Raw genomic sequence first — 22,161 nt, 5'->3', positions numbered from 1 at the left:
CCACATACCCCGCCAGTGGCAGGTGCCTAATTTTCACTCGGAGACATTTAACCGGATGACATCGCGGCAGCGGGCTCTTGCTTCATGTCAGACCGAAAAGAACTGACACGAGCCAATCGGGCCGCCGCCTTCATCCAACCAATAGCAAAAGAGCTCCCGAATTTGAATGTTGAGTGAACTTGCCATTGTGAATTGTCAAGGTGACGAGATCGTTTGTCAGTTGGAGCAGGCTGAGCGAGGGGGCAGGTTTGGAGAAATCGGGGTGGGGAGGGGGGTTGGGGGGGGGGGGGGCTTTGCGGCTACCGTGAACTGGGAGACCGGGGAGTGCAGGCACAGAGATGGGAGGGTGCAGGCACAGAAGCTGAGGGTGCAAATAAAGAGATGGGAGGGTGCAGGCACAGAAGCTGAGGGTGCAAATAAAGAGATGGGAGGGTGCAGGCACAGAAGCTGAGGGTGCAAATAAAGAGATGGGAGGGTGCAGGCACAGAAGCTGAGGGTGCAAGCAGAGAGAGTATAGGGTGCCAGCAGAGAGTATAGGGTGCCAGCAGAGAGAGTATAGGGTGCCAGCAGAGAGAGTATAGGGTGCCAGCAGAGAGTATAGGGTGCCAGCAGAGAGAGTATAGGGTGCCAGCAGAAAGTATAGGGTGCCAGCAGAGAGAGTATAGGGTGCCAGCAGAGAGAGTATAGGGTGCAAGCAGAGAGAGTATAGGGTGCAAGCAGAGAGAGTATAGGGTGCCAGCAGAGAGTATAGGGTGCCAGCAGAGAGAGTATAGGGTGCCAGCAGAGAGAGTATAGGGTGCCAGCAGAGAGAGTATAGGGTGCCAGCAGAGAGAGTATAGGGTGCAAGCAGAGAGAGTTTAGGCTGCAGGTAGGGAAGCTGAGAGCGCAGTGGAGAGATTGGAGGGTGCAAGCGCGCGAGACACACACACACACACACACACACACACACACACACACACACAGGAGGGTGCAGGTAGAGAAGCTGAGGGTGCCTGCAGACGGATTGGAGGGTGCAAGCAGAGAGATGAGGGGAGAAGCTGAGGGTGCAAGCAGAGAGATCTGAGGGTGTCTACAGGCAGCGAAGCCGAAAGGGCAACAGAGATGGGAGGGTGCATTTTAAAGGAGGCAGGCAGAGAGATCGAGGTTCCAGCCAGGGTGAAAGCTGCAGGTGCAGAGAATTGAAAAGCTGAGTTGAAAAATATGCAAGGAAATCGGTGCATTTTTTGGACGCAAACATTAATTCGAAGAATGCAGGGCAGTCTGAAATAAATGGGCAAAGGGAGAAGCAGTTAACGCTTTTAAAAAAAAAACTTCAGATGCTGTTGAGTTTCTCCTGCACTTTTGTGCAGATGGAGAAGTTGCGAGACAGGGCTAGAAAACGTGTGAGAGGAAACGTGCACCCTAAATTTAATAAAACACCGAGCCCAGGTAGGTCTGTTACATGCCGAGAAATAAACTGAAGATAAAAAGCACTACTGCTGCTGGACAGGTTTTATCAGACTTGGTTCCTGAGAAGCAGTATATTCCTTCAAGGACAACAGGAGAGATTAGAAGGGTAGAATTATGCTGGTGCAACAGAGAGATGTACAGATAAACGCTGTAGAGCGCAGGTTAGAAACTGAATTTCAGTCAGCCCCGCTGTGAACACAAGGGGTGGGTTTAAAGGCCAGTTTCAGGTCCAGGGAGCAAGAGATACCAGAGGGCAAGAGAAAGCAACACTCTGATGGTGAGAATACTTGGATTTAAGGCAGCCTTGTCCTTGACCCGGCGCCCACTTGCCCTGAAGTCGTGTGTATTAGGTGTCAGCGAAAAAAAAAGCGAGGTTAGTGAGAAATTGCAGGGGAGGCATAGTTTTTTGTAATGTAATTCAGAGCGCAAGATTTGTGTTGGAGATGGGAGGCATGAAGGAAATGGTGGGGTGTTGTAGGATTCGGTTTGTTCAGGCGTACATTCGGACGATGCAGTGCTAAACAATGTTAGTGATCAGGCTTAATAATTCGAGATCTGCATTTCGCCCTGATTGTTCACTACGGGAGAAAGGAGAAGCCAATATTGAAAACATTTTTTTAAAAAGTAGGTTTAATAATTATCCACGGAGAGAGAGAGAGAGAGAGAGAGATGTCAACGGTAACCTTTAAAAACAAACTTGTTGCGTTGCTGTGTTGCAAGTTCTGTAATCATATATTGTGCGCTCGAGGCATGAGGGCAGTCCTGCTCTCTGACACAGACGTGGAACTGTACTCCACGGACATCCCCCCGACAAGGTAAGGACCAGAACGTGATGTTACGCATTTTGTTCAGCGATGTTGTATCACAGGATTTACAGTCAAGTACCCCCTTTTTCCGAAATGCTTGGAACCGAAAGTGTTTTCGAGTTGGGATTTGTTTTTCCGGATTTTGGAACTACATGAGCATCAGCAGAATACCTGTATCAGCTGTTAAACAACAACAACGAACAACGGCAGGCTTTCAGTCTCCACCTCCCATGCTGTGTTTTAATCAAAAGATTACAGTTCACTGTATTTTATTTTTTTCAACGCCTTGTTACACTCAAACGTGGCATTTTAGGCAAGGATGAATTAAAAAAAAACCTTGATCTCTGCTTACAAAAGAAGGTAAATGCAGCACCAGATACTAGAAATTCTGCTGGATGGATTTTTAAAAAAATATTGGGAAAATCGCTAAAAAAAAATTAATATAATTACTTTGTTCACACTGGCTGGACGTGCAATAGAATGGATAACAGACAATGAATTTTTTCGGGTATGATTTACACTGCAGGCTTCCTTCAAAAAGTTGTAGGGGTCCTGTAGGATAAATCGCGATTTAGGAAATTACTCAAAACTCCTGCACATTTCTTTTTTAAACTGCTAGCGGCAAAATTCCTCGATTGTGCCGTTACGTGTCTGCAGTCTAAAAAACCACTAGTGAGTAATGAACGTGGGTCTGGTGATTGCTAACAAACTGGCATCAACAAGCGGTCAGAGCCCCGCATGGGCAGATGTGGAATTTTCCTCTTGTGGCCTTATCAAAAGTTTTTGGACTTCGGAGCATTTCAGTTTTCGGATAAGGGGTGCTCGACTGGTATTATACTTCAATGACTTTTTGAAAAAATGTCACTTCCTGTCACAGGTTAAAGCCATTGGCACATGTTTTTTTTAAAAGATCAGCCAGATACGAAAAGGAATAAATTATTTTGGTGGAGTCAAATGAAGTAATGTGGGAGGGGACACGCAGCAGAATAGAAATATAGGCTTTTTGGGCCGAAGAGCCTGCTCTGAATTCTAAGTAATGATTGTTCATGATTTTTAAAATATACTAAGTAACATGATCAGACAGGTTAGGAATTTATAGACTGTACATTCCTTTTTCCTTTGGTGATTTAAAAACAGGAATACTGTTGATAATGGCATGGCATAGACCAGATGGGCCAAAGGGCCTGTTTCTGTGCTATGGTTCTATGGTAAACTGAGTTGAGAATGACAATTGACCTCATCCAGCATCAGAGTGAAACTAGATATTCTGTATGTTCTGACATTTCTGAAACATAACAAAGTGAATATATTCATCAGTTTCAGTTATGTATAGTAATTTTTTAAGCCAAAATGCGAGGTAAAGTGTTTATAAAAAAAATTATTAAAATGATTAAAGTTGAGGCCTAAACTCCTATACCAGCTCATTACTTTTGTTTATTCCTTTGAATACATAGATTACAACTTACAAGCCCCATGTAAATAAGAACTATTTTTCCCTTGCCTTTTCATATTAGCTTAATTGAGTTCCCAATCATCCATATCTTGATGGTCACCATTAAGCAGAAACACAACTAGACCGACTATTGTTATGAGTTAAAGAACAGGTCTGAGGCTGGGTGTCCTGTGGCAGAGTGGGTGGGTGGGTAGGGGAGGGGGGAGGGCCAGGTAGACAGGATAATGGGAATGTCTGTGAAAGATTAAGGCCAAGTAGCGTAAGTTGTGGAGAGATTGCTCCTTCTGTGACTCCTTCATCCACTCATCCCTTCCCACCATTTGTTTTGCCCCCCCCCCCCCCCCCCAGTACCTTCCCCTCTGGCCCCAGGAAGTGCCACATTGCACCATCACCTCCTCCCTCATCACCGTTCGGGGGTCCAGGCAGTCTTTTCAAAGTGAAGCAACACTTCACTTGGGTATCCATGGGAGTTATCTACTACAGTTGATGCTCCCTTTATGGCCTTCTCTACATTGGAGAGACTGGGCTCAGGCTGGGAGATTGCTTAATTGAGCACCTTCACTCTGTCCGCATCAGTGACAGAGATCTCCCAGTGGCCAACCAGTTCAATTCCATGCCCCACTCCCATGCTGTCATGTCTGTCCTTGGCCTCAAGACCACCTGTAAATTGGAGGAACAATGCTTGATTTTTCTGTTGAGCACTTTACAACTGAGTTGCAGCAACATCGACTTCTCCAGTTTCTGCTAGCCTACTCTCCATTCTCCCTCCCTTACCTTTCTCGTTGTCTTCTTTCCTCTAGCTCTCCATCCCCTTCCCTCTCCATTCACTGAGCCTTCCCTCCTCCCCCTGTTTGCTCGTGTGCCCTCACTCCCTTATCCACCTATTACTTCCTTTCTTTGGGACTGAGCTCCTCCCTCTTCCCCCATCATTCTGTTCAGGAGTCTGCCTACATCTTTTCATACCTTAATGAAGGGCTCAAGCCCGAAATGTTGGTTATGTATCTTTATCTTTCTACATAAAGTACACTATTTAATCAGTTGAGTTTCTCCAGCATTTTATTTCTACTTCTTTTCCTCTCATTGCTGGGTATGCTTCTGTTTACTTTGGCAATTTCCTGGCTTCTATCCAAACCAGTTCCCTTTGCTTAAACATCAATGGAAGTATTGGTTTATCTGACCTTGAGGCTATTGCAGTTGGGGCTGGTCACACCTATTGTCAACCCACTTGAAAATACTACCACAAAGATTGTGGGGTGCTAATTGGTAAATGCATGTGGAACACCTGTTATTCAGGCTGAGACAACTTCAATAATTCAAAGGTGATAGCCATTACTTTGACGATTATGTTGGTGTGAATATTGGTGTAACTCTCTAGTTGGGTATGTCCTACTGAGTTACAGAGATTGAAGCTGTTAATTATGCTGTCTTGACCTAAATTATAGGGCCGTGGACTTTGTTGGAAATTGCTACTCCACAGAAAGCTGCAAGTGTAAAATAAAGGACATTGCATGTTTAAAATGGTAAGTCTGTTCTCATCTATAATTTGAAATCTTAAATCCTGGCAGAAGATTGAATGTCTGGAGTCTGCTTTTGTCTCGTGACAAGAATAACTTGATCACCAAGTGAAGTCACAGTAATTCTTCCAAATTTATAAAATCAGTGGAAGGCCATTCAGATCCTTGAAGCTGTTCCAACACTTCAATTAGATTTTAGCTGATCTACTTGAAACTCTATCTACTCTTGTTTGTTTCATTTCCTCGAATTTCTTAACAAAAACAAATTATTTCTCTTGCTTTCATTAATGTTCTTTAGTTGTCAACTCACTCAGTGGATGGACTTTTGATATCAGTCAGAAAATTAAAATTAAAATTTAGATATACAGTGTAGTTGTAGGCCTTTTTGGCCCACAAGCCCGTGACACCCAGTTGACATACAACCCCTGGTATATTTAGCAGGGTGGGAGGAAACCAGAGCCCCCGCAAAAAACCCACACAAACATGGGGAAAAAAATGAATAAACTCCTTACAGACAGCACGGGATTCAAACATCAGTCCCAATTGCTGACGCTGTAACAGCGTTGCACTAACTGCTACGCTAGCCTTGCCACCCTGTGGTAAGATCAAGGGTTCTTATCACATACATTGAGGAAATTAATTTCTCATATATTTCTCATATGGTGATGCTTGAAGCAATCCCATGAATTCCATTGCCCCCTACTTATTGGGCAAACAATGAGCTGCTGGAGAGAGAATCCATGGGTGGAAATGATCAGTCAATGTTTTGGATCAGGAGTGTTTATTGAGACCCCAACTTACCTCTGTGACCACTCTGCCAGCACATTCATTCACATCCCCTGATTATCCCACCAGGCACCTACACTGGGGATAATTAACCTACTAGCCAGTGCAACTTTAGGGATATGGGAAGAAACCAGAATATGCAGGGAAACCCATCTGGTCACAGTGAGAAAGTGGAAGTTCCACACAAAGAACACCACATCCTGGAAGTGAATCCTGGTTGCCAAATTGTTGAGAGAGCAGCACCATGTGCCACTCTGCACCACTGTGTCACTCTGCACCATGCGTAACCCTTCATAAATAGCTGAGTGGAGTTGTACGTACTATTTATATGATTTTTACCAGCATTACATTTAAAATTGTATGAGAATTTGGAATTTTATAAATACCACAAATACCGTACAAAAGATCACAATTATTTTCATACAAATCATTTACCAAAATGTTTTTAGAACATCGTGTTAAGTTTGCAAGCTTAGTGTAGTGGTTGGGTGATACAGTTAGCGTAGTGATTAGTGCAACGCTGTTAGAGCACCTGGGGTTTGAATCTGGTGCTGTCTGTAAGAAGTTTGTATGTTCTCCCCGTGTCTGTGTGCATTTCCTCCGGATGCTCCGGTTTCCTCCAACCTTTCAAAATGCATGGTGGTTGTAGGTTATTTGGATGGCACAGGCTCGTGGGCCGGAATGGCCTGTTATTGCATTGTACGGCTAAATTAAAGTTAAACTAAATTGAAATATTAAATTACATTTTTTTAAAAATCAATGCATCTGTTGGCTTTCATTTTCATTCATTCCAAATTAAATTCCTTTTTGCTATGGTGAATAAATCCAGTTTACTTCATCGATGACTCCAGAAAAATACATTTCCTTAAAAACTTGCTTCTTGTTCGGCTCTGAATCATGGGTCCTCTACTGGCATCACCTACGGCTCCTAGAACGCTTCCACCAGCGTTGTCTCTGCTCCATCCTCAACATTCATTGGAGCGCCTTCATCCCTAACATCGAAGTACTCGAGATGGCAGAGGCCGACAACATCGAGTCCACGCTGCTGAAGATCCAGCTGTGCTGGGTGGGTCACGTCTCCAGAATGGAGGACCATCGCCTTCCCAAGATCGTGTTATATGGCGAGCTCTCCACTGGCCACCGTGACAGAGGTGCACCAAAGAAGAGGTACAAGGACTGCCTAAATAAATCTCTTGGTGCCTGCCACATTGACCACCGCCAGTGGGCTGATTTCGCCTCAAGCCATGCATCTTGGCACCTCACATTTCAGCGGGCAGCAACCTCCTTTGAAGAAGACCGCAGAGCCCACCTCACTGACAAAAGACAAAGGAGGAAAAACCCAACACCCAACACCCAACCCCAACCAACCAATTTTCCCCTGCAACCGCTGCAACCGTGTCTGCCTGTCCCGCATCGGACTTGTCAGCCACAATCGAGCCTGCAGCTGACGTGGACATTTACCCCCTCCATAAATCTTCGTCTGCGAAGCCAAGCCAAAGAAGAAGAAAGAAATAATCTATTTACTTTAAATAATCTGTTTACTTACTAAATCTGTTTCTGTAAATAATCTACTTGATATGTTTGTTGGCTGTATTGCTTTAATCCAAATAAGGGAATTACAGCAATTCCTTTGAAATTGAAAGTGATAAGTGCATAATAAATTCATGCTTGAATTCTGTTATCAGGATGAAATTAATTTTAAAAAGAAAAAAAAAATTCACAGTCATAAAACATTTATATGGCAAATTAGTTTAAACTGTAATGACTAATTGTGTTGATTATGTTCATTGTTTCTTCCTCCAGACTCAGAATGATTAAAATATTTTTAAGTCACTCATGAATCTTGCTGATCCACTATAAGATCCACCAGCATGACAACCACTTTGAGTGTTGATCCATAGTTGTTTAGTTTTCTCCAACAATCTCCATACTTCATAACTTCGCTATCTCTCATTCAGCGGCACTTAATCTCACTCATTCAAATTGACATACTGACCCACCATGTGATGAATTTAAAATCCTTGTACCTTCAAGTTTTTCTGTTTCCTTCAACCCTCCAATTTTCACTAGTCTGGCTGGCCAACCTGCCTTTATCATTTCCTCTTATCCATACATACAGTGGAGATGGACTTTTCAGGTGCATGATCTTGTTTGACAAGCCTGGCTGAATCTATGCACTTTTCTACCTCTTCATCCATTTCTTTATTGTGTGCTCTTTGTACTGGCCTCATACATGTACAGGGAGGCTCCAGCTATGGCTAGCAGCATAAGACGTCAAGTATAACTTGATCAGCAAATGATAGCTTTGCTACAAAAGAATCCACTGATGCTGGACTCAGAAGCAAGAAAGAATCCACTGGACGATCTCAGCAGGTCTGGCTGCAACTGTGGAGGCAAAAGGATGGTCAACAATTTGGGTTGAGTTCCTGCACTGGAATTGAGGTAGCCTGTATAAAGAGGTGAAAGGAAGGGGTGAAGCTGGAGCTGGCAAGTAATGGGTGGATCCAGGTGAGGAAGGATTGATGGGCAGCTGGGAATCAGATTGGAGGAATGCTGGAGAAAGCAAGAGAAACTGGGAGTTGGTGACTGGAGATAACAAGGGGTTGAATGAGGATGATGTCTGGTGCCAGATAATGGAGAGATGGAACAGTTGAGGAGGGGATAAGGGGACCCAGCAGGTTGAGTGTGTTGATGATAGGCAGATGAAATCATGTGGGGGAAGGGAAAGAAACAAGGTGATGGGGGAAGTTGGGGGAGTGTTTTGAATGAAGGATGTATGTGATTGTACCTGGGTGGATCAAAATAAGAGAGAAATGAACGGAGCAGGGGCAGGTTACCTGAAAGTGGAGAGTTCAATGCTCATGCTATTGGGCTGCAGGAGACCCAAGCAGAATATGAAGCACTGTTCCTATAGTTTGTATTTTGTCCTCTTCCTGGTAATGGAGGAGGCCAAGGACAGGTAGGTCATTCTGGGAATGAAGAGATGAGTTAAAATGGCTTGCAGCCATGAACTCAGATAGCTATTGCCAACATAGCAAAGGCACTCAGCAAAGTGGCCGCCTGCTCTGCATTTGGTCTCGCCAATATAGAGGAGGCCACCCTAGCAGCACTGAATGCAGTGGATGAGTCTGTTTAAGTTCCTGAATGGTGATGGGAAAAGGAGCTGTGTGGAAGAGTGTTGCACATTGTATGTTTGCAGGGAAAAGTGCACGGGCACAGGGAGGGATAGGTGTTGATAAATGAGTGAACCAGGAAGACCCGGAGAGAGTGGTCCCTGTAGAAAGCAAAATAGGAAGTGAAAACATGACTGGTGGTGGGATAGCGATGTAACTGGCAGAAATAGTGAAGAAGGTTGTGCTGAATGTGGAGGTTGGTCAGGTGAATGATAAGGACCAAGTTCCGGGTTGAGGTGGGTGAAAGAAGTAATGAAGGAAATGCAGCTAAGGGCATCATTAGATCCAAAAGAGGGAAGTCAGAGGACATTTCAGATATTCTGGAGTGGAAAGCCTCATCTTGAGAACAGGTATGGTGGAGATGGAGAAGCAGAGAGAAAAAAGGCATCCTTAAAAGAGAGAGGGTGGGAGGAGGTGGTGTCTAGGCTGCTGTGGAAGTTGGTGGGTTTGCAGTAAATGTCAATGGATGGCTGATATCTTCTGAGATGGAGGCAGAGAGATCCAGAAAGGGAAGAGGGGTGTTGGAGATAGTCCATGTGAATTTGAAGACCAGGTGGAAGTTAGTAGTGAAGGTGATAAAATTGATGTTCCTCTCGGGTGCAGAAGGCAGCAACAATGCAGTCATTGATGTGGCGGCATAGATCTAGTTACAAATTCCTTCCATTATATATGCCTGCACTTTTATCCATTAGGCCATTAATTCCTGAGCATTTTTAAGAATTGCAGTATGTTTTAATATTCCTATCATGTAAAATGTATTCATTTCGAACATATAATGAATATATTGCATTGATTTTAACTTTGTTGATGCGCAAGATGTTCATGATTAAGCTTTTCGTAAAAGGAAAAAGACATAATTGTATTGCCTTTGGCAGCATCTCTGAAACAAATCTTACATAATCACCACATTCTTCTTATTTACAGTGGCAATGCTGTTGGCTACCATGTGGTCATACCATGCAAACCTTGTCTGCTTTCCTGCAACAATGGACATTTCTGGATGTTTCACAGCCAGGTGATCTATGCTGTCAATAGACTGGATTCCTCTGGTAAGCATATTGTCAAACCGAGTTTGGAAAACTGCAGAATTGTACCTCCATTGTCCAGACAGCTGGTATTGTACTTGCGCAGAGAGCTGATAGCCTTGTTATTATTTATTGGACCATGAAATATTGTTTCGCCTGTTGACTATGAACTCAAATATTATTGCAGAGATTTGAATTTTTGCACACTGTCTATCTGCTTTCCTGTTAATCTTGAGGAGCCATCTTATTAAACAATGATTCAGATTTTAGATTTATTTAGATTTAGAGTACATACATGACATCATATACAACCCTGAGGTTCTTTTTTCCTGTGTGCCAGACAGAATTACCACTTAGTGGTAGCACAAAAAAAACTGTACACAAAGTACACATGTAAACAAATAAAGAAATGTAAACAAACTGTGCAATACTGAGAGGAAAAAAAACAATAAAGTGCAAAAATAAGAGTCCTTAAATGAGTCCCTTATGGTTTTTAGACTGCAGACATGTGATGGTAAAATCAAAGAATTTTGCCACTACATGGGGAGTCTAAAATGGAATATGCAGGAATTTTGAGTCAATTCTTGCACCATGATTTATTCTGCAGGGCCCCTACAACCTTTTGGAAGAAGCCTGCAGTGTAAATCGTACCGGAAAGAATCGTTGATGGTCATCCTCTCTACTGCACGTCCAACCACCGAGACTGATTCACTCAGGTACTTGCAGTCTAAAAAGGTGCCCAGAGTGAATGACCACACGGGCAGTAATTATGTTAATTTTCCCCCCGGATTTTTCTGACATTGCAGTCTAAAAACCATACCTGATTGAGTTTGTTGTTGAGGAGTCTGATGGTGGAGGGACAGCAGCTGTTCCTGAACCTGGTGGTGCGAGACTTGTGGCACATATACCTCTTTCACGGCATGGTGGGGAGAGTTTTGCCTGTGATGTCCTGGGGTGTGTCCACTACCTTTTGCAGGGCTTTACGCTCAAGGGAATTGGTGTTCTCATATCCACCACACAAAAAACTTTTAGGAATCCTTACCTTTATGGTTAGTTATATTGTAATACAAATGTGTGATGTTATCACATATCAGAAGTTTAGATGCTTTTTACAGTATAATGGATTTGCAACTGTCTATGGAGAGCTTCTAATTTTTAAACTTAGATGTACTGCATGGTAACAGGCCATTCTGCCCCACAAGCATGTGCATCCCAATTAACCTACAAACGTTTTGAAGGGTGGAAAGAAACACGCAGACACGGGGAGAACGTACAAACTCCTTTCTAGACAGTGCTGGATTTGAACTTTGGTCGCTGGTGCTATGACAGCATTGCGCTAATCGCTTTGCTAACCTTCTAATCTCAAGCTTTTCACAGAAATATAAAGTGTATATGGGTGGGGATACTCTACTTTTTTTGTTGTTTTCCTAAGAGTGAGACTTTTGCTGGTGGAGAACACAGAATAAGTCATTTGGCAAAAGTGAAAGGGGAATCATGTGAAAAACGTGCTGAATATCAGGTGCTTAGTCTGCAGTTTGTGATGTTGGTAATATGAGCTGTAAGTGAGAGAGAGATAGAGAGAGAGAGAGAGAGAGAGAGAGAGAGAAGCCACTACAAATGGCAACAATGTTTATAGGAGTAAAAGCAATTAGAGATGGCTCCCAATTCTAATTGCCACTCAGGGTCTCCAACCAGAAAGCCCCAATGAGGATATCTGGTGTTGAGATGATCATCCCTGGTTATAATGTCTTCCACTGTCAATTTGTTTTGAACACATACTGTTCCTTGATAGCCTGTAGCTGCCATTAACTTGTGAAACGATATCCCAATGTGAATCAACATCTTTAACCAAAGTGGAGGGAAACATGAGCTTAAAAGCTCAGCATTTTTCAATGTGCAATTAAAGCATTCAATAACGAGATCAGGGGCAAAATTGTGGATGGAATGCAGTGGAGCTGAGAAATTACTTTTCAAAGCAATCCACTAAAAGCCATGAATGTACTGTAGATAAAAAAAAAACTTTGCTCAATTTGGAGGTGACTATATGTTTGGAGTAAATGGAAATGCAAATATTGACACAATTCCAGTGCTATCTACAAATTTGCTGATGACACCACAGTTGTCGTCAGGATCACAAACGGCAATGAGGAAGCGTAGGAGGGAGATAGATCAGCTCGTTGAATGGTAATACGACAACAACCTTGTGCTCAACCTCAGCAAAACCAAGGAGATGGTTGTGGACTTCAGGTGGAAGTCAGGGGACATGACCAGTCAAACCTATTCACAAGGCTGCAACTCCGTGTCTGTTGGTCCAAATTCTTATTAATTTCAGTATTTCAATTGAATGTTTATTTAAAACATAACCCTTCTGGTTTTATTTGAGGACTTTGAACTAGTGGGTGCAAAGATTGGGGGAGGGGGTTGCATGGGAACAGCTACATGTTGCAGACGGAGCAAATGATTGAACATGCATGGTAGAGCAAAGGAAGAAGAATGTGGTGAGCAATAGTGATGTAGATCTGGGGTGAGCTACGGTGCTAGCAAGAAATAAGGAAATAAAATATTTCTTTAACTTTTGAGATAATTTATTTTAACTTTGTATGTGAAATGAGCATTAAAGCGGTAGAGGGGTCGCTCGTGGAGAGGGTCAAGAACTTCAAAATCCTAGGTGTCAACATCTCTGAGGATCTGTCCTGGGGCCTTCATGTCAACGCAATCATGAAGAAGGCTCGCCAACAGCTATACTTTGTGAGGAGTTTGAGGAGATTCGGTATGTCACCGAAGACTTTCTCAAACTTCTAGAGGTGTACTGTGGAGAGCATATGGCTTGTTGCATCACTGTCTGGTATGGAGTTGCCAACACTCAGGTCAAGATAAAAAGCTCCAGTGGGTTGTTAACACTGCCTGCGACATCACAGGTACCAGTCTTCACTCTATTGAGGACATCTACAAGAGGTGGTGTCTTAAGAAAGCATCCTCAAGGACCCTCACCACCCATTTCACCCTCTTCCTTCAGCTATAATTGGGAAAAGGGTACAGGAGCCTGAAGACAAGAACTCAGTGACACAAGGACAACTTCTTCCCTGCTGCCATCAGATTCCTGATTAATCAATGAACCAAAGGCACTCCCTGACTTTTTTCTTTTCTTGCACCCTTTTTATTGATTTTGTAAAGTGGTTTATATGAATGTTTGCATTGTGATGCCGCCACAAAACAACAAATTTCGTGACATGATCATGAGAAGAAATTCTGATTCTGAACATTAATACTGACGGTGAAAGTTATTTAATTTCAGGTATTGACTTTCTTCTGTGGGGGAACTTGCCAGATACAGAGGATGAAGAGGATCAGTGTGATCTATTCAAAGAAGAATGTCTCAGATAATGGAACTGAGGAGTCCAGATATTTTAATTTGTTGCCTTGCTAATGTTTTGTTTAAGGCACTTTGACAGTATTTTGTTCCAAAGTGGTTTGAATCAACTGCTGATCATGGACCAGAGCCAGCTGGTTTGAAATTCTTTTCATCAGGGAATGATGTGAATGTACATCCCCTGATGAATAACCAAGCGTATTAGGTAAGCTGCAGCCAATTTTAGACCTTTGCAATTTTCCAGATAATTGTGAGGAATGCAAATATAGCAATTTGCTTTTTATCGATAGTTCGACCTAACACAAGACAGGTTTTGCACAGATGAATCAGAGTTTACAGCAACATGACTGACAAATGGAGAAGTTTATTACCTCTCGTGTTTGCCTCAGTTGTCTGCTGCTTCTCCAATTTTTTTTCATTTAAAAAAAAATCTAAGTTGATCGCTCTTCTTTTTGGTAAGCACCCTATTTGCACTCCAAAAAAAAGTCTGAGGTGAAAAACTTGTTTTCATAGGGATGTTGAACAGGAATTTATTTATTTTGAGATCAGGGATAACTTTAACAGATTTATCATTGGAACTGGGTGCATTTGCTGTCATGAATTCAGGAGTTCCTGACGTGCTGAAGGAAGAACGCCATAATGGCTCTGTTAAGCTCGGATGCCTGCTGTATGTGTTCCTCACATTTAGAATGGAAGAAACAAATGCAAAACTGGGATGATGCATTTGGATACATTGAAATGATGTGTTACCTGTCCATTCTCATTTCCAGGTGACAACCCATGTTGATTCACCTGCTTCAGATGTTTATATTGTGATTTTTAAAGCCAATTTGGACTGTATGTCCAGTTAGGTGAAATACAAAATGGCATAAGTATTCAACATATCAGTTATGAAGAACAGCGTTACATTTTCCTTACATCAGATCTATTTGAAAATAAATGAAATTGTTGACCAACCAGAAAAGGACAACAGTGACATAATTTAAACCATATGTACTCGAGATGCAATTGGAAACTTTTCTAATTATCAAACATGGACTTGGCTTGAATTTTTAGACATTTCACCCATTTAGTATTTTTTTAATGAATGTAAATTCTAAATCAGGCTGAATTAGAAAAGGAATTAACTGGAAAATTTTCTAAAGGCATGTTTCCTCCATTTTATTTGCATAAAAGGAAGGTTATCTGCCAAATTTATGTGTACTATGAACATGGTTCATAGTTAAGTGGCTACTCAGTACCCTGTTACACGTAGGTGATAGGAACATTCACTGTAGACTAGGAATGGAACCTAGTTTTCTTGATATCTCTAAAGAAGGGGAAAACCATGCAGAAGAGAAACACCGCTAATTTCAGAAATGAGTACTTACCAAATATTTCATTCATTACTTCGACAAAACACATACTACAGCATTATAATTTGCTTGCAAGGAACCCAGCAGCCATGCACCAGTGAATTATGTCCAGCAGTATATTACCTGCTTTCTTTTATTGCCTTTTTCCAATATAAATTATCTTTGGGCTTGGATTTCTGTATTGGAATGAAGGTGAAAATGAACATATGATGACTTTGTACAGTGAGTGAATTGGAAGTGCAAATGGTTTAATATAGAGTGAGTGTGTGAAAGAGTGTGGTGCAGTGATATTTATTCGGTGTGGATAGATGTGATTTTATTTTTTTGCATTTGCTGGTGCATTCAGAACCAATGTCTGGATGACCATTGTATTTTGGGATATGTTTTGTAGTCAATAAAATAAAAAGAAAATCATGGGTGATGTCACTTTATTAAGCTGGCACCAAATATGTGATGGTATTGGCGACAACTGAAAAGATGTGATGGATTGAAAAGTTCAGAATGTCTAAAGCTGAAGGTGAATTGTGGTTTTTAATTGTTTTTTCTTGTGAATGCTATGATCCCTAAATTTCAGGGAATTGCTCTGTTCTGTTTGTTAAAGAAGACATTCATGAACATCACAGTATATTTCATGTGAGGTACATAGATAAACATGATCCATTATTGTACATCAAAATTGATTTTAATTAGCTGGTTTCTGTTGCATTAATAACATTTATTTAAGTTTAAAGGTCTGTCCACTTATCTATTGAGATTAACTCATCAAATTACACCAGATCCACGAACATCTGAGATGGAAAATTTAAACTATGCAGAGGTGATTTTATTTTTTCATGAGAACTCAGTTCTTTTTTAAAATTTTTTTTTATTTTTCACACTATAAACCACATTGATCAAGATACATACATTTTTCTTTTCAAATTCTGATGATGGAACTAACCTTTTAACTTATCTATTCTTCCCCAAATGCTCAGAGAACCACCAACCAATTTTTCCCTTATTTATTTTTGCCTTGTTTGAAACTCTATATCAGCTACATTCCAAGATGAAACTTCTCTCAGTTGGTTTGCGGCTGAACTCGTACTTTAGAAAAGGAAACATGAACCTTGTTTTTGCTATGTGTTTCAGAAAGATCTCTTAGAATTTCACAATTTGAATATTGCTTCTTTAACTCTCCTCTCTTGTCCCTCTTATTCCCCACTCCTCTTTTAATTTAGTGACCTCATAAATGTATGGCAGCTCTCATGGCACTGGTATGAGTGACCAGGTTTTTAAAAAATGTTTCTAGTCTGACAAAATGAAAGTCGAATTCCTGTTCTTAGGTAACCAAACTGCACACAATACTCCAAATGTGGCCTTACTAATGTCTTATACAGGTCTTTATCCCTTTATCCGTGATTCCGAAAACCAAACAATTTTTTTTCTGCATGTACAGTACATTTTCAGGTGTTCTACAGAGAGTGAGTCGAGAACACGGCTCAGGCAGTTAAATGGGGAGAGAGCAGCAGTGCGACTCGGTCAGGTGAGTGGGGAGAGAGTGAGGAGAGAATGCGGGGGCAAGGAGAGTCAGAGCCCACCGAGCTGCGGGTGCCAGAAGACGAAGGGACCTAGGTGCAGAGCTTCACTGCCCGGGAGGAAGGAGGACAGAAGGGAGCCGGCACCAAGGAAAAGGTGGTGCTGGAGGGAGAGAAGCTGAGGGGATGCTAGGGAGTAGCAGAGCCTGAGCAGTAGCAAGAGCCAAGCCCGAGGGAGGAGCAGGTGATGGGAAGCACCCTCCAGCAGCCCAGCCGGTGCAGAGGGACCAGATGGTAGGAAAAAGCCTATCAGGCCAGAAGGAAGCAGGCAAGGGCATGGCAGAGCCAGACAGTGAGGCTCTTTTTGTTTTAATGCGGGATCAATGGCTGTCTTTGTTACCCATAATCCCCTCATGCAGCTGGAACTGCTGTGTGTTTCCCAGAGTGGTTCCAGCTGCATGGGGAATCATGGGTAATGAAGTCGGCTGTCGCTCCATAAAAAGGGCTTCTGTTTTGCACGAATCTGTACTGCTGCAATTTTAATTCCTTAACCTGGAATAATCCGAATATCGGGAAGAATCCAGTCCTAAAGACCTCAGATAAATGGATAAGCATCTGTACAACTTTACCATCGCATCCCAACTCCTTCACTCATTACATTGATTTATGAAGACTAATATGCCAAAAGCTCTCTTTATAACCCTATCCATCTGTGTCAGCACTTTCAGGGAATTATGTATCTATATTCACAGATCCCTCTGATCTACTGCACTCCTCAGTGCTCACTATTCACTGTGTATGTCCTTTCTTGGTTTGTCCTTCGAAAATGCAACCCCTCACACTTGTCTGCTTTAAATTCCATCCGGCAGTTTTCAGACCATTTTTCCAAATGGTCCATATCCCTCTGTAAGCTTTGAAAACCTTCTTCGTTATTCACAACACCTCCATCTTAGTGCCATCTTCAAATTTGCTGATCCAATTTACCACGTTATCATCCAGATCATTGTTATAGATGACAAACAACAATGGTCCCAGCACCGATCCCTGAGGCACACCACTAGTCACAAGCCTCCAGTCTGAGGAGCAATTATCTACCACTACTCTCTGGCTTCTCCCATTGTCAAATCCAGAACACTACTTCACCATGAATACCTAGCATCTGAACCTTCCTGACTAACCTCCCGTGTAGCCTTACCAAAGTCCATGTAGACAACACCCATAGTCTTCCCTTCATCAACTTTTCTGGTAAGATTGGTTAAACACGAGTTACCACACACAAAGCCATGTTGACTATCCCTAATCAGTCCCTGGCTATCCAAATAACTGTATATTCAATCTGTTAGAACACTTTCAAATAATATACCTACTGCTGACCTCAGGCTCACTGGCCTATAATTTCCAGGGTTACTTTTGGAGCATTTTTTAAACAACAGAACAATGTGTGCTACCCTCCAATCCTCTGGCACCACACCCGTGGCTAAGGACATTTTAAATATTTCTACCAGAGCCCCTGCAATTTCTTCACTAGCCTCCCTCAAGGTCTGAGGGAATATCTTGTCAATCCCTGGGGATTTATCCAGCCTTATTTGCTTTAAGACAGGAAGCTCTTCCTTCTCTTTAATCTGTATAGGTCCCATGACATCACAGCTTGTTTTCTTTCCTTTCCTCGAATCTGTACCCTTTTCCTGAATGAATACTGATGAAAAGAATCATTTAGGATCTCCCTCATCTCTTTTAGCTCCATACAAAGCTGACCACTCTGATCTTCAAGGGGACCAATTTTGTCCCTTACTATCCTTTTGCTCTTAATGTACCTGTAGAAAACCTTAGGATTTTCATTCATATTGTCTGCCAAAGCAACCTCATGTCTTCTTTTAGCCTTCCTGATATCTTTCTTGAGGTTTTTCTTACATTTATTATACTTCTCAAGTACCTCATTTGCTCCATGTTGCCTATATCTGCTATACACGTCTTTCTTCTAAACCAGATCCTCAATATTGCTTGAAAACCAAGGTTCCCTATGCCTGCTAACCTTGCCTTTAATCCTGACAGGAACATACAAACTCCATACTCTTAAAATTTCACCTTTGAAGATCCTCCACTTACCTTGAACATCCTTGCCTGAAAACAATTTATCCCAATTGCATGCATTCTAGATCCTTTCTCATTACCTCAAAATTGGCCTTTCTCCAATTTAGAATCTCAAATTGACGCTCAGACCTTTCCTTCTCCGTAATTAACTTGAAACTAATGGCATTATGATCACTGGACCCAAAATGTTCCACTGCACATACTTCTGTTACCTGCACTGTCTCGTTCCCTAATAGGAGATCCAGTATTGCACTCGCTCTAGTTGGTACTTCTATTTAGTGATTTAGAAAACTTTCATGAACACATTTGACAAACTCCAAGCAACCCAGCCCCAGTTTATGTTGAAAATTAAAATCTTCCATCTCAACCTTATCTTCCCTGTAGCTGTCTGTTATCTCTACAGATTTTCTCCTTTAATTCTCATTGACTATTGGGCAGTCAGTCTATAATGCAGTCCCCTGAGTGTGGCCATAGTTTTCCTGTTCCTCAGCTCCACCCATATAGCCTCAGTAGATGAACCCTTTGGTCTGTCCTGCCTGAGCACAGCTGCAATATTTTCCCTGACAAGCAATGCCACTCCACCCTCTGTCATTCCCCCCCCCCCATTCTATTGTGTCTAAAACAACAAGCATGGAACATTGAGCTGCCAGCCATGTCCCTCCTGCAACCAAGTTTCACTAATGGCCAAAATATCATAATTCCACATGCCAATCCATGCTCTAAGCATGTCTGCCTTACCTACAATACTGCTTGCAATGAAATAGATGCATCTGAGAACATTTCCACCACGTACAACCTGTTAACTTCTAAAGGTTAAAACCTTGTGTTTGTAATTATTTTATGACTCTCTTTAAGAATGATGGTTGTTTTGTAGTGTTACCATAGTTACTATGATGTCATATGTGGTAATATCTGTGTGGACCAGGAGTTCTCTTCTCATTCTTGGAAGAACCATGGAGGAGGTGCATGGTCAAAATACTTTTCTTTGAATTCATCTTAATCATTTCTTATCATCTTCATTTGCCTTATAATCTTATATCATTATTATTATATAGAATGCTTTATTTACTCAAGTTATGAAAATCTCAATGTGAAGTTATTGATTTATTTGGATTGATAAGATGCAAATCTGAATATTGATGCTTAAGTTTCTTGAAAGATTACATGTTTTGAGATTGGGAAATATTAGAAGCTGGGAAGTATCATCTCTACGGTTCATGCAATTTTCACATCGTCTTTTCCCTCCTCCACTCCTCTATCTGCTCTGGCACTCTGGTTCCCACCCCCCTGCAAATCTAGATGACAATCTTGACTTTTGCAATTTCAGAGTACCTCAGAGAACGTTGCAGTTAAGGAAGTATTAATACTGCATTGGCAATTTATGCAAAGGATTTCTCACAAAAAAAGGTGATAATAATCAGCTAATCTACCTTTAGTAAATTGAGGGATAACTATTTGCTCACAACTTTATCAAGAAATCCTTGTTGTGTAGGGTGCACTGCAATTTCCTTATGTAAGCAAAAAAGACTTGAATTTGGTTTGATATCTCAACCAGAATTTGGTGCTTCTGACACTATAATGCATGTGTCAAACCTGGATTTTAGTGATGGGTTCAATGGCCGATGGCTAGCAGTAAAGTTACAGAGAAGAAGGTTTTGTCCTCTTAATAATGTTAATGACATAGTCTGAAATTAGTTGTCATGGCTCACATAGAAGAATTTACTTTTTTGTGTATTTAATTGGAAACTGGAGCTCATGTGAATTGGGGTTTGGTTCCAGCTATAGGGCATTCTCGCCTGTTGCTTCTAATTGCAAATATAATCATTTTTATCTTTATTTCATAAAGAATTTGACCTGCTGTTGCTCTCAAGCCCAAAGAGCAATACACAAGTATCTCTGCCTGGGGGCCTGTATGTTGACAATTTGACAGCTTGTGTTTTGCGACTCGAATTAATTTTTAGTTAAGCTCAGACTTGATTTTGAAATTCACACCCTTAGGGGCTTTTTTTTTTGTTCTTATTGCTGTGATCTTCTTCCAGCCCTACAATCCTCAAATGTCTGTGCTCCTCTAGACCTGTACTTCTGATTATCCCTTGTGGGGGCCGTACTTTAAAGAGCAAAGTGCCAAAGTTCTGGAATGCTCTCCCCAAATCATTTAGCATTCCCTTATTTTGGCACCTCAATGACCAAGCTTTCTATCAACTGTCCTGAAATGTCATGGCTCAGTCAAGCTTTTGTTAATGGTTTTGTAAAGATCCTTGGTACTTTTTTCACATTAAAACTGCTAGATAAATGCAAGCTATTGTCAAGGACCTGGAACTTTGAATGATGGAACAACATTCTTTCCCAATTTATTTTGAGCTCCCTCACTTTCTGGAAGGAGAAACTGTAAGGATGAGATTTAATGGGATAAGAGAGAGTTCAAGTGAAAGTAAAACTCTTGGGCTAGGAGGTTGGAATTGTATTAGTGGAACACCCTTTCATGAAGTATCACTTGGAATCTCTTCTGGGGAAGGTCTGACCTGGACAAAAGAGAAGGGCTGCACTTACACTGGAGGGGGACCAATATCTTGGTGGCAGATTTGCTAGAGCTGTTGTGGAGGGTTTAAAGTAGTTTGGCAGGGGATGGCAGAATGAGAGTGTGGAGATTATAGTAGATGAACACCTAGATTTGAAGGAAGAGAGGAACCAGAATGTTAAATTTAATGAAGGTCCCCCCACTTGGGAGGGAGGGGTTGGAAAAATAGATGGTAATCAAAGGAGTGTATGTGAGGGAGATACTCTCAAGTGTATCTATTACAATGCAAGGAGCATTGTAAGAAAGATGGATGAGCTTTGAGCATGGATTGACACATGGAAATATGATATTGAAGCATTCAGTGAAACTTAGTTCCAGGAGGGGCATGATTGGCAGCTAAATTTTTCAGGATTCCATTATTTTAGGGGAGAATAAAGGTGGAGGAGTCACATTGCTTGTTAGAGAAAACATTACAGTGGTGCTATGGCAGGATAGATTGGAGGGCTCATCCAGTGAGGCTATTTAGGTGGAACTGAGGAATAGGAAAGGCATGAAAACACTAATAGTAGTTTATTATAGACCACTAAATGGGCTGAGGGAATTAGAGGAGAAAATTTGTAAGGAGATAGCAATAAACACAAGGTGTTGATTATAGGAGATTTTAACTTTCCACACATAGACTGCGATGCCCATACTGATAGGGCTGGATGGATTGGAGTTTGTCAGATGTTTTCAGGAAAGTTTTCTAAATCAATACATAGAAGAACCAACAAGAGAGGGGAAGGTATTGGATCTCCTATGAGGGATTGAGGTAGATCGGGTGACAGAAGTTTGTATTGGGGAACATTTTGGGTCTAATGATCATAATAGTATTAGTTTTAGGTTAGTAATGGAGAAGGATAGGGCTGGGCATAAGGCTGAAGTTCTTGATTGGAATAAGGCAAATTTCAAGGCGATGCAAAAGAATTTAGAGGGTTTGGATTGGGATCATTTATTTTCAGGGAAGGATGTAACAGACAAATAGACGATATTCAAAGGAGAAATTTTGAGAGTACAGAGTTGGTCTGTCCCTGTGAGGATTAAAGGAAAGGTTAGAAAATATAGGGA

General features: G+C 41.6%; 1 protein-coding gene across 7 annotated transcripts in view; it reads left to right on the top strand.

Moving 5' to 3' along the window:
• The first annotated feature begins 210 nt into the window (after positions 1–210).
• LOC138765111 (protein FAM72A) overlaps positions 211–22,161 on the top strand; it is a 46,713-nt gene continuing 24,762 nt past the window's right edge. For 3 of the 7 annotated variants that reach the window (XR_011358481.1, XM_069941875.1, XM_069941873.1), the window contains exons 1-3: positions 1,737–2,264; positions 5,151–5,228; positions 10,106–10,230. Coding sequence is in view for 6 of the 7 variants with exons in the window: in XM_069941875.1 (XP_069797976.1) it covers positions 2,119–2,264; positions 5,151–5,228; positions 10,106–10,230 (349 nt within the window). In the remaining variant the exon portion in view is untranslated. The other 4 variants (XM_069941871.1, XM_069941870.1, XM_069941869.1 and 1 more) reach the window with 4 other exon arrangements.

This window comes from Narcine bancroftii, chromosome 5, assembly GCF_036971445.1.
Source record: "Narcine bancroftii isolate sNarBan1 chromosome 5, sNarBan1.hap1, whole genome shotgun sequence".
In the NCBI taxonomy this organism is placed as follows: Eukaryota; Metazoa; Chordata; class Chondrichthyes; order Torpediniformes; family Narcinidae; genus Narcine; species Narcine bancroftii.
The sequence above is the reverse complement of the archived record's forward strand: the minus strand, read 5'-3'. Positions and strand labels throughout refer to the sequence as shown.